The 13225-nt window shown below is 37.9% G+C and overlaps 1 protein-coding gene across 1 annotated transcript; it reads right to left on the reverse strand.

The window, feature by feature from the left end:
* Positions 1-2156: 2156 nt before the first annotated feature.
* On the reverse strand, positions 2157-3644 carry LOC145072630 (fasciclin-like arabinogalactan protein 2). The gene has a single exon (XM_079019087.1). The coding sequence runs from the start codon at positions 3584-3586 to the stop codon at positions 2369-2371; it is 1218 nt and encodes a 405-aa protein (XP_078875213.1). The 5' UTR covers positions 3587-3644; the 3' UTR covers positions 2157-2368.
* Positions 3645-13225: the final 9581 nt, after the last annotated feature.

The raw sequence follows: 13225 nt of genomic DNA on the forward strand, positions 1-13225 counted from the left end.
ATATTATACATTTCTTCATGTTCTAATGTGATATAATCACATCTTAAAAGATGGCATTTCTAGCTACAAGCAACTATCGCGATACCTCTACTGATCGCCTGGATTATCTTCTATTTCAATCTTCCGGTTTAAGTCAGATGCTACATCGAACTTGGTTTTCTGAATTACATAACATACTCATCGCAGTCGGACTCAATTTGATATGACCGCTAGGGTCGGAATAACAATCATCTTCTTAGTCATTACCGAAACAATGATAATGACATACTTGAATAAAACAAAATCAATTACTAGTTTCTTGGTAACCTTGTGACTTTCCCTGATCCAAGTGCCCGACCAAGCACTTTAGATATCAACAACAAATCATCGAGAAACCCATAGATAACTATAACTTAGAACAGAGATAACATATCTCTATAGACCACTTAGATTTTATTAAATTGTTTTTGATTTTTGATTTTTCCCAATTATTTGTTTTATTCAATGATATTTAGTTTTATTCATATATTTATATTACCCTCAAATCTTTATTTTCCTGGTAGTATAGTAATTTTTTTTATAATTCTTGTAAATATATAACTAATTGTTTTATCATTTTAAAAAAACGACATGATGCCTATCTTTTTAAAAATTTTATTGTAATATATTTATACTAAGTATTATTTTCAAATTATATTTATTTTAAAAAATAAGATTATTTGCTTAAGAAACAAAATATGAGAGAGCTTATAAAATATTTAATAAAAATAAATATAAATTAGATAGTTTTTTGTAACATGCTTTTGAAAGTAGTCAATTATTGAATAATATTAAAAATAATAATATATTACTATTTGTTATATAAAGTTAATGAAATATGATATACCAGTGTAAAAAACCTCTGAAAAGAATAATAGTAATAATTATAGATACACTTTTAGGTTCTCTTATCCCCACTCCATGTGTTTGAAACTTAAAAGGATGGATAAGTTTGGTTCGAATACTTAGGTTAGGTGGAGTTTTAGCAAACCTTAGCCACATCAAATTTTGTTAAGCCATGTAAGCATTTGTTAAGAAAATCTTAGCACCTTATAAAAGATAAGGAGTGGTGATAGAAGCCATTTAATTGGAATTGATTTTGAAAAAAAAAAATAATAACACAAAAGAGAATACAAATTCCCTCTTTATCTCTCATCTCTTTTTGTTACCCCACTAGTCCCTCTTAGGGCATCCTAAAACCAGCTTCGCTTGCTTAACACCCCACTTCCTATGGCCTTACAACATGGGATAGGTAAGTTTGAGTTGACTGTTTATTAGTATTGAATTATTAAATATATATAAGATTTTAAAATGTAACTTTTAAAAGTTCACGTGCTAAAATGAAAAAAACATGTAACTAAATCTAGTTTTCTTTTGCTTGTAATTTGCCATTTTACTATTAATACTTTATATTCATTAAAGTTATTATTTTTCTCAAGAAATGAAATATTTATTGCAAAATGTAACACACAAATAATAATATGGCCACTATAATTAAATGAAAATATTGGATACCATCCAAGTTGGAGAAACACAACTACTTCCAGCTAGGCACATGTCAAGAACAGTTGGCAGATTCTTTGAAATAATAATAATATTAATAAAATAGTATATATATATATATATATATATATATATATATATATATATATATATATATATATATATATATATATATATAAAATAATAATAATAATAATCGTATATTAAACATATAATTATTGAACTTAGTTACTCCAATTTAAATTTATGTTCAGGAATATCCATTATAGAAAGTATATATTAATGTACTTTGATGCTAATTCAAGTATATACACAAGTACAACATACTGGTAATCTCCATTACAATTTTAAAATTTGTATTTTTGAAAAACAAAAAAATAATTATTGTTGTTTTTTCAAGAAAATCGTTTTTTTATAAGGACTTTTTTGTGATGTGTAAGTGCTAAAACAATTATATGCTTGAGAAAATCTGAATCCAACAATAGAATTTTAATGAACTCTTTACTCATCTTTAATTAAAATACATTAAACATTTATTAATTAATACAGCGAGAGAGAAGTCGGTAACTATAGTACAATACAAATATTTTCTATTTTATGACACAACATAAATAATTACAATAAAATCAATCACAAAAAAAAAAAAAAACTCATTATTTTTCTTTTCCTGATAAATAAAACCAAATAAATATGTTTTGATGATAAATCAAAAAAAAAAAAAAAAAAAAAAAAGGAGAGAGGAATTCTATTCATGCATGAGGAGATATCGTGAGTGGGAAGACCCAGGATACCCGCTAGCACCTTATCACACCGACAAAAATAAAAAAGAAAAAAATAAAAATAAAATTCAAACGAAAGCCAACCACGAAAAACAGAACGCCATAACCGCCGACGCCACCAATCTTCCACCGCCACTTGCCGTTTGATCCGCCGCATCATCATCGCTGTAATCATCAGAAGAATCCGGTCCCGGCGCATCTGCTTCCTCCTCGGTGTCACCCTTCTTCGCCGGCTTCTTTTTCTTTTTCGCCGCCTTTGGCGCAGGCGCCGGCTCCTCCGCCTCCTCCACCGTACCCTTAAACAACTCTCTCGGCAATAAAACCTTATCGATGGTGTAAATGGCAATCGGCTCTTCGTCGACCACCGTTCCGCTTATTGTCGCCTTCACCACTTTCGTCTTCAATGTCACATCGTTGCCGTCGTTTTGTACAGTGAAATCGTACTTCTTCTTAGCTCCTTCCGTCGCTAGAGTGTTCATCAGTCCATTGCTAGATCTGAGCATTCCCATGGAGTTGTAAACCGGAACACCGTGGTAAAGCAACAAGGACGTCTTCTCCGATGCAGTCAAGTTCTTGTATTTTGGGGCAAACGCCGCAATAGCGTCGTCTCCGGGACAAAACACGGTGACTCCGCCGTCGGCGGAGCTTAAAAACGTTCCGATTGCTCCTGAGGTTGTTAACAGATCGTAAAACGCTTGACAACCTTCTCGTTGTAACAACGAGGTTAAGTTCAGATCCGGTGCGGCAGTCGGAGCTTCAGCTTCCGGCGACTGTAGAATCGCGCTGATTTGGATCACGGAGATGTTGTAAGGCATTTCCAAGATGGATTTGACATAAGTGGTATCGGTTTGACTTGGGTTGTCTTCAGGGGTGAACCGGACTTTACCACCTTTGATGTCGGTGATATGAACGTAACCGGCGGTTCCTGGAGCTTCACCGGTGGCTTGATACATGGTGGCGGTGGATGTCGAGCCTTTGGTGACTTGGTGGAGCTTTTTGGAGCCGAAGTAGTCGGCGAAGACATGGAGGGAGAGGACATTCTTTATGGTCTGAATTGATAGTCCTTTTGAAAGTAATGAAGACATGGCGGCATTGTCGACGGCGCAGACGGTGATTGTCTGCCGGCGGTTGATCTCATTGGCGAGGTGAGTGATGGTGAGGTAGTGGTTGAAAGTGGAAAATTCTGGGTGTTTGGCGAGGATGCGGGTGATGTTGTGGCCGTGTACGGCGGCGGAGATAGACAGGAGGAGAAGGAAGGAGAGAGAAATCGCCGATGGCGTCTGCATTGCCGGAGAACAGGTGGAGGTGAAGGATAAGCAGATTTAGTGAGTGGTGTTTGTGTGTAAAGTGTCATTATATACTCATGCTGTTTCTCTGTCGGTGTTATATAAAATAACGACAAACAATTTTGGTATCTTTTACTATATCTTATATTTTACATTTTTCAGTGATTTAAAAAAAATTATCATCAATCTTTTTATAATTTATAAATTTTTTTAAATGGTATTTCACATACTAATTATTAGTTTAACATACCAAGTGTTAACTTAGATGTGGTAAATCGATCGTGTTTTAATATGTTAATTTGTGATTATGAAATATATTATTATTATAATGGTAATTTAAAGTTTCAAATAAAATAATGTGAACAGATTTATATGCTAAATGTGTATATTTAGGATATACCCTTTTAACTCATTTTCATGTTATTTAAAATTTTAAAGTTGTTTATTTGACCTATACAATAATATCTGATTCAGCTTGGGTTGTTAACATATGGTGAACATTTTCTTAAAAAAATATAAACTTAGAACTATTGATGATGTTAGTGTCATCTAATTTTTTTAGTATAATAAAGATTAGTCAAGAAAAATTGATGTTAGGTTTAGCTATATTGCGAGTTTTGAAGGGTACAAAATGCATGTTCAAATTAACTGAATTGATGTTAGTTTTAGCTATATTGAGAGTTTTGTAGGGTACAAATTGCATGTTCAAATTAATTGAATTGATTTCGTGAATGTTTTTTCTTTCATACACATTTTCTCTACAATGATTATCTTGAAAAACGTAAACTTGTTTCACAGATTTTGAAATATCAAAGTTCTTATAAATAAATCTAACCCTACTTTTCTAACAGTTTTATTTTGTAAATTAAAAACAATTTGAGTTCCATCACCAAATTCATTCATCACAAAGTTTTATACTCTATTCAATAATGTACGATTTCAATATTATCACAAAGTACGATATTTATATAATAAGATAGCAATTTTTCATTTACTACATAATTTAATATATTTGGACGTGTATGTGTTATTAGGCATCGAAGAATCAAATTTGAGACCAAATATACACAAAATATTTGGACTTATTATCAAAAATATATCTTAACAGTTATACATATATCTAAAATATTGATAAAACAAAATACACAAACATCTTTAAACCATAATTAACATTATTTGTGAATACATTTTTTTTGATAATAACAACACTAATAATAATTAAAAATATATTATAATGGAGGAAGTGAATTCCAGACTGTTTCATAGAAATCATTTGGGGTGCCCATCACCATCAATGTGAAATAATTTGATGTATTAAAATATATAATAGTGGCACCTGAATGTTAAAATTTTCAAAATACGTACACCAAATTCCATTGATTTCATTAAATTAATTATTTATATAATTAAGTTTAACAGCATCGGTTAAATACAAACAACCGTATCACTGTCAGATTGTCCACATCCACACCCTCCAACTATTTTGTATTTTCATCCAACCTCTCTCTCTTTGGTGGCCCATGACACATTATGTCTATGCATTTATCTAAATATCACAAGACCCCCTTGACTATTTTGGTCTTTTTTTTGTCAATTTTTTTTTCTAAGACAATTATAATTCCAACCAAAAAATAAATAAACCATCATTTCTATGTTAGATAATTTAATTTATGCTATTTATATATGAAATTGATAATTGTATTTTGTTCGGTCGAAATTTATTATTTCTTTTTAAAAAATAACATGTGAATGATGAAAATTGTTTACTCCAAATAACTTATATATGAAATAAAAATAAAAAGAAGAATCATCAAATCTAGTGAAGTTTGATAAGAAAGCCACGTAATTTTAGTATTTCATTGAACGTCTCCACAATGAAAGTCTAGTGGTTAAATAGTCAAATTCTACATTGGAGGTCCAAAGTTAAAACTATGACATACCCAATATAATACCAGTGTTCTGCGAGTAACACTGCATGTGGGTTTAGGATGGGTTTATGTGAGCCGTTCAGATGGTTTGATTTATCATTTTTTTAGTATCAAATTGAGTAATTTCTTAAGGTAATTCGACTCATTTGTGTAATTGATAATATGTTGGTACCTTTTTTTATGTTGATTATAATAGCAACTCTATTTAATTAAAAATTTGATAATCTTATTATGTATTTTTACAATTCACTATCCTTTTTGCTTAAGTTCCATATACAAATTGATAAATTTCTCACCACCATCACTACCACCTTTTAAATCTATAAATATATTTGTAATTTCAAGGAAAAAAAAACCATATGGTCATATTATTTATGGGGTAAAGTGGTCTTTATTATACCTAGAGGAACTTTGTTACTAACCTCATTAGCTTGGGGGTAAATTTAAAACTTCATCACTAAATGATGTGTCCTCAAAATTGGAAATCGTGGGACCCAAACAAGTGTCGGTTGTAATAATTAAACAGCCATTTTTGAGGATGCTATTTTTATCGATGCATATTTATTATTTAATCAATAAATGTTTCTACTACCATGATTTAAGTAAATTCGGGTTAATATTTGCAAAGCAAAATGGACAACATCTTTATATTGGTTGCGACATGTCCTTTAAAAAATAAAATGTTAAAATTAAAAACCAAAATGCTTATATTCAGATATTCCAGAATATATGATGTATCAATTATTTTACAACCCTCCCAAATTGCCAGCCTGTCCATGCCGACTACCAACCGTTGGCATAAAAACCAAAATTGTAACGTTGTTTGCTAACTTTGGGGTTTAATACAAACATAAAAAATAATATATTTTATATGTTTTCATTTGCCCACGCCTTTATTTAGGATAATATTTCTATATTTATTATTATGGAAATATGTTATCACCTAGAGAGAAGTGTATGGCAAAAACTAAGGCTCAATATGATCAATGAGGCGAATATATGACTCAAATCGGTTTCAACTTAGTCTCGTGAGGCCAAGATGAAACTGCTTTGAGCAATTAGACATGAAATAAAAATCTTTTTTATGGGTCGAAGTTGCTTCAACTAATTCTCGCAGGGCTGATACAAAATTGCTTGGGCCATCAGGTGCACAAATCTTCTCAAAATTGTATTTTTTTTTTTAATTTGCGGAATGGTTGTGCATAAGAAACATTGCGTATCACCCAAAACCAATATTCCACCTAGATACCAATGCACCCACAACCCCAAAAAAATCAAATAAACTAAAATTTCGCGATTCACACATGTCGGACTGACATTTCTCGACACGACCCTTGACACGACACGAAATAAACGAGTTTAGGTTGAGTTTTTCAACCCGTCAACTTGCCAACCCGTTTATTAAACATGTCATATATGAGTTTCTCAAAAAAATATACAGGTTGACATGCCAACCCGTTTAGAACTTTAATAAATAAAATTATATATTTTTTAAACGTATTAAGTATTATACACTATACAATTCATACTTTATACTAGGATAAGATACCAAATACCATTGACCATTTGACCCATGGCTAACCATATGTTGATTTGCATTGCAACACGTTTGATGTTTGCCCTAAATAATCTTAGTATCTCACAAGAATGACATCATGCATTGTTGAATCATTATCGAACGACGTCGACGCCTGCAATTTAATTTATCTATATTTGTATTAATGTTTTAGTTTGAACATGATTCCATGAATGTTTTTGATTTTCATTCGGATGTTTAAGACTTGAGTTTCTAAAATTCAGTTATGTTTGCATCAAGAATTTATTCATGTTTAATTATCAATTTTATTTATGGAATCAGGCTGACGAACACACAAACCCAAATCCGACCCACGAACCCACAAATCCAAATTTGAACTACGAACCCACAAACCCAAATCTTACCCACGAACCCGCTAACCTGTGAATCCTTATAAATAAGTGGGTTAACGAGTCATATATGAGTTTATGTTCCAAACCCATTAACCTGTGCTATTAAATGGGTCGTATTCAGGTTGATATATTTTGACACGTCAACCCGCCAACCCGCGACACACCAACCTGATATGACACAATTGCCAAGCATACTCACATGGTTGTTTATTGTTAACGAAGCAGATCACAAACTTTAAAAGATACAACCATAGCAACAACTGAAAAGAATCCCAAAATTCAAAGTTACTTCAAAAGTAACCCCCAAAGTCGAATAAGCATTTGTTCAAAAATTCAAAATATTACAAATGTCAACCTGAGCTAGCTTCGACATGTCCATCACCCTGATTACACTTGCATTATGTCTCGAAAAAGGTCGAACCCAAACAAATGGGAAACCTTATGAAACTAAACTGATTAATCTAGAACACCCATAAAATTTAAGCCAAATTTAAACTTTCAAAAAACATTTAAAAATCAATAGTTACTACAAGTTTGTTTCCAAAATAGTCTTTATCAGATTTTTCCTAGAATACATATCAAAATGTGAGGAGCGGTACGATCACGCCTTTGCCTTGCCTCGATCCCCTGATGTACCTGAAACAATAAACTGAAACAGTAAGCCCGAAAGCTTAGTGAGTTCCCCCAAAATACCCATACTCACAAATATACATATTATCATAAACACAGTATACAATGGGTCCAGTCAACCATCGGGTTGGAATACCTCAGGCCCTCAACCAGCATGTTGGAATGCCAACACAATATGGGTCCAATCATCCTCGGGATGGAATACCCCAGGCCCTCAACCAATAGGTTGGAATGCCCCGGTCTATTGGCCTCTGCACGAAGCAGATAAACCTCAACCACCAAACAGACATGTGCACATATAACAGATAATCACATAACAGTCTACCAACAATACTGATCTAACAGATCCTACCACATAGCTCATCATATCATCATATCTTCCAGGATACCGATCTAACAATTCATATCACAAATCATATAATATTATCCTACCCTCTAGGGTACCAATCTAGCAGATCCTTCTAGCATAACATAACTAGATACATTCCAAAGGGCCGACCTTGGTGCCTTAGACCCTTGAGTATAGTGAGGATAACTCACCTTGCAATGCCGGCTCGCAGGAATAATCTCAAACTCTCGGATCACTAACATGAACACCACCACCTATATTTATTATGAACCAAACTCGTAAATCTCCAATCTTTCCAAAATTATCCTCAAAAGTCAACGGGTCTACTCATGGTGAAAGTCAAAGTCATCAGTCAAGGTCAACATTCCATGTTGACCTTAACTCGTCGAGTACCCTCAGTTGCTCTCCGAGTTTCTTTAATACTCGCACACTCGCCGTGTCACCAGAGTGACTCGTCGAGTTCCTAAGGCTCGCGATCGAAGCTCTGAGACCACTCGTCGAGGTTTCCCGCGTGCAACTCGACAAGTTTATACACACCTAACGATTTGGGAAAACCCTAACCGACTCGCCGAGCCGCTCTACAGGCTCGCCGAGTCTAAGGCAATCTTCATCAGACTCACCAAGCTGTTCATCCAACTCGTCGAGTCCATGACCATCTTCAAATGACTCGCCGAGTACCTTAACTCCCTCATCCATATAGAAGCTTTTTAAGTCATGCAAGGGATCCAAACTGCAGATTTAAGCTTCTAGGGCATGATTATCACGTAAAGTTGCAAACTTTATGTGCATGCAAGATGGTATGACCCAAAACAAGCTAAAATGAGTGGCTTAAGGCAATGGGATAGGTCATAGCTTGGCAAATACTAAACTTTATGATAAAGAGAGGCTAAAGGAGACCAGATCTGAGGTTGCAACCTCAGATCTTGACCCAACACAGAGAATCACCACAAAACCCTAAAAAGGGCTCTAAACCCAACCATGAGGGGTTCTACTCAGAGGAGAATCAAGATAACAACTTGTTACCTTCAAAATGATTCTAACCCACAGAAGAATCTAGATCTAAAACAACCACTAGCTCCAACTTCTTGCACTCCAAGTTCTTAACTCCAAAGGATCTTCTTTCAAGGTCAAGAACACACAAAAAAGAGGGCAAACATGGATTAGGGTTTTCTGGATTCAAGAGAGGTAGTAAGAGAGGCTAAGGAGAACATGTGATCCTTAAATAGGGTGCCCAAACCTCGAGATTTAGGGTTTCATCTGCCAACTCCTACTCGTTGAGTCCCTACTTGGACTCGTCAAGTAGATCACTAAACACGCGGACCAATCTGCTGCTACTCGACGAGTAGGGCTACCAACTCTTCGAGTAGACCTTGAAATCAAGAGAGTTCTTATGTAAGTCAATTACTTGAAGATCAGGGCGTTACAATTCTCCCCCACTTGAACTGGACTTCGTCCTCGAAGTTTGCCGAGGTAAACAATGCCGGGTAATGCTCCCGCATCTCGGCCTCCGGCTCCCACATTCACTCGGATCCTCTCCGATGCTCCCACTACACCTTCACCAATGGTATCTCCTTGTTTCGCAATACTTTCATATTTCTTTCTAGAATAGCCACCGACCTCTCCACATAATTTAAGCTCTCATTAACCTGGATATCATCCAATGACACCACCGCCTTCTGATCCATGATGTACTTTCGCAGCTTCAAGATGTGGAAAGTGCTATGTACCCGACTGAGCTCCTCCGGTAGCCCTAACCTGTAAGCCACCTTGTCGACCCTGGTAATGATCCTGAACGGCCTAATGTAACGGGGGACCAATTTCCTTCTCTTCCTGAAGCGGATAACACCCTTCCTGGGTGAGACCTTCAGGAGTACCATATCACCCACTTGAAATTCTAACTCAGAACGGCGTCTGTCGACATAACACTTCTTTCAGCTTTGGGCGGTCTGCAATCGCTGCCTGATCTGCTGGATTCTTTCGGTAGTTTGCAATACTACCTCCGTCCGCCCCATCACCCCGTGTCCGACCTCGCCCCAACAAACTGGGGTGCGACATCTTTGCCCATACAACAGCTCGAAAGGCGGGGCGCCGATGCTGGAATGATAGTTGTTGTTGTAGGCGAACTCCGCGAGAGGTAGATGGGAATCCCAGCTCCCACTGAAATCAATGACGCATGCCCTCAATATGTCCTCGAGGGTCTGGATGGTCCGCTCGCTCTGACCATCGGTCTGCGGATGAAACGATGTGCTAAAGTGTAGCTGTGTGCCCAGTTCCTCGTGGAATTTCTGCAAGAAACGGGAGGTAAATCTAACATCTCGGTCTGAAACAATGGAGAGCGGAACCCCATGACGAGCGACTACCTCACGAACATACAATTCGGCCAGCTTTTCGGCCGAAGAACTCTCCCGTATTGCCAAGAAATGGAAAATCTTGGTCAATCGATCTACAATGACCCATATGGCATCAAACCCCTTCGCCGTCTTTGGTAGTTTGGTAATGAAATCCATCGTGATCTGCTCCCATTTCCACATAGGAATCTCGAGAGGCTGCAGCAAACCATGCGGCCTCTGATGCTTGGCCTTGACCATCCTATAGGTCAAGCACCTCTCGACATACCAAGCGATCTATCATTTCATACATGGCCACCAATAACTCAAACTCAGGTCTCGGTACATCTTGGTGGCCCCCGGGTGTATAGAGAAATGAGACTTATGAGCCTTCTCCATAATTGTCTGTCTGACCCCACCAGACATCGAAACCCAAACCCGACTGCATCGGGTCAATAATCCACAACTATGCTTCACAAACCAGGCGTTCTCGCCCTTGATCCTTTCCATCTTCCAGTTCTCCGGTCGCATGCCCTCAACCTGGGCGTCTCTGATCAATCCCATAAGCGGAGAATCCAATGATATCCTCATACATGTTGCTGGGGTGGAAGACCTAGCTGACTTGCGGCTCAAAGCATCCGCAACCACATTCGCTTTACCGGGGTGGTAAAGGATCTCGCAATCGTAGTCCTTAACTACATCCAGCCACCTGCGTTGCCTCATATTCAGATTTGGCTGGTCCATGATGTGTCTCAAGCTCTTGTGGTCCGTATATATGGTACATCGGACCCCATACAGGTAATGCCTCCAAATTTTGAGTGCGAAAACCACCGCTCCCAACTCCAGATCATGTGTAGGGTATCTCGTCTCATGCGGCTTCAGTTGCCGCGATGCATAAGCTATCACTCGTCCTCTCTGCATGAGGACCGTCCCCAACCCTATGATGGATGCATCACAGAATACCATAAAATCCTCAACTCCCTCGGGGAGTGTCAAAAATGGAGCCTCGCACAAACACTGTTGAAGGGTCTCAAACGCCCTCTGGTGCTCAGGGCCTCACCGGAAATCCACCCCTTTCCTCGTCAGACGAGTAAGAGTAATGCAATCTTTGAGAACTCTCGAATGAATCTACGGTAGTACCTTGATAACCCCAGAAAACTCCTGATATCCGAAGGGGACCTCAGAACCTCCTACTGCATAACTGCCTCGATTTTGGCCGGATCGACCAAAATCCCCTCCTAGTTAACAAGATGTCCGAGGAAATGGACCTCTCGTAACCAAAACTCACACTTAGGAAACTTGGCATACATCCGTTCTTGTCTCAGAACTTCCAACAACTCCATGAGGTGCTTCTCGTGCTGCTCTCTAGTCTTGGAATACACCAATATATCATCTATAAACACTATGACTGAGCGATCAAGCATCGGTCTGCAGACCCGATTCATCAGATCCATGAACACTGTTGACGCGTTGGTGAGCCCAAACGGCATCACCACGAACTCGTAATAACCATAACGAGTTTAAAACGCGGTCTTCTCTATGTCCTCATCTATAACCAGTACCTGGTGATATCCCGACCTCAAGTCAATCTTGGAGAACCAAGATGCACCCTGCAACTGATCAAAGAGATCACCTATCCTCGGAAGTGGATACCGGTTCTTTTCCATCAACTTGTTTAACTCCCTATAGTCAATGCACATCCGGTGCGATCCGTCCCTCTTCTTGAAGAAGAGAATCGGTGCTCCCCATGGAGAACTGCTAGGTCGAATGAAATGCTTGCCCAACAGTTCCTGCAGCTGTGACGACAACTCCTGCATCTCAGGCGGTGTCAACCGGTACGACGCCTTGGCGATAGGGGCCGCACCAGGTACCAGGTCGATCCTAAACTCGACCTGCCTTTCTGGAGGTATCCCTGGAAATTCCTCTGGAAACACGTCTACGAACTCCCTGACTACTAGAACCTCGGAAACTGAAATATGATCGCTAGCTTGCATATCCACCACATACGCCAGAAACCCCGCACACCCGTGCTGAATGTACTGCCGAACCGTGGCAGTCGAACAGAACCCCGAATCCACTCTGGTGCCCTCCCCATATACAATCAGTTCTCCCCCACTTGGGGTTCGAACCACCACTCTCTGGCCCTCGCAATCTATCATGGAACCAAAACGACTAAGCCAGTCCATCCCCATGATCACACATACTTCCCTCATGGGAATCAGAATCAAATCTATCGGGAAGGGTACTCCGAAGTTTTCCATATTACATCCTCGGAAGATTGAAGAAGCAGAAACCCCGTGTATGTTGGCGATAGAGACTCACAACGGACACTCCAACTCACCGACTGGAGCACTAAACTCCCTACTAAAAGCCTAGGATACGAAAGACCGACTCGCTCCTGAGTCAAAAAGAACCAAAGCGGGCAATGAATTCACTAAGAACATACCTAACACAGGTACAACAAATAAGCATAATA

This window comes from Lactuca serriola, chromosome 9 (assembly GCF_051521515.1).
Source record: "Lactuca serriola cultivar US96UC23 chromosome 9, Lser_US96UC23_V15, whole genome shotgun sequence".
In the NCBI taxonomy this organism is placed as follows: Eukaryota; Viridiplantae; Streptophyta; class Magnoliopsida; order Asterales; family Asteraceae; genus Lactuca; species Lactuca serriola.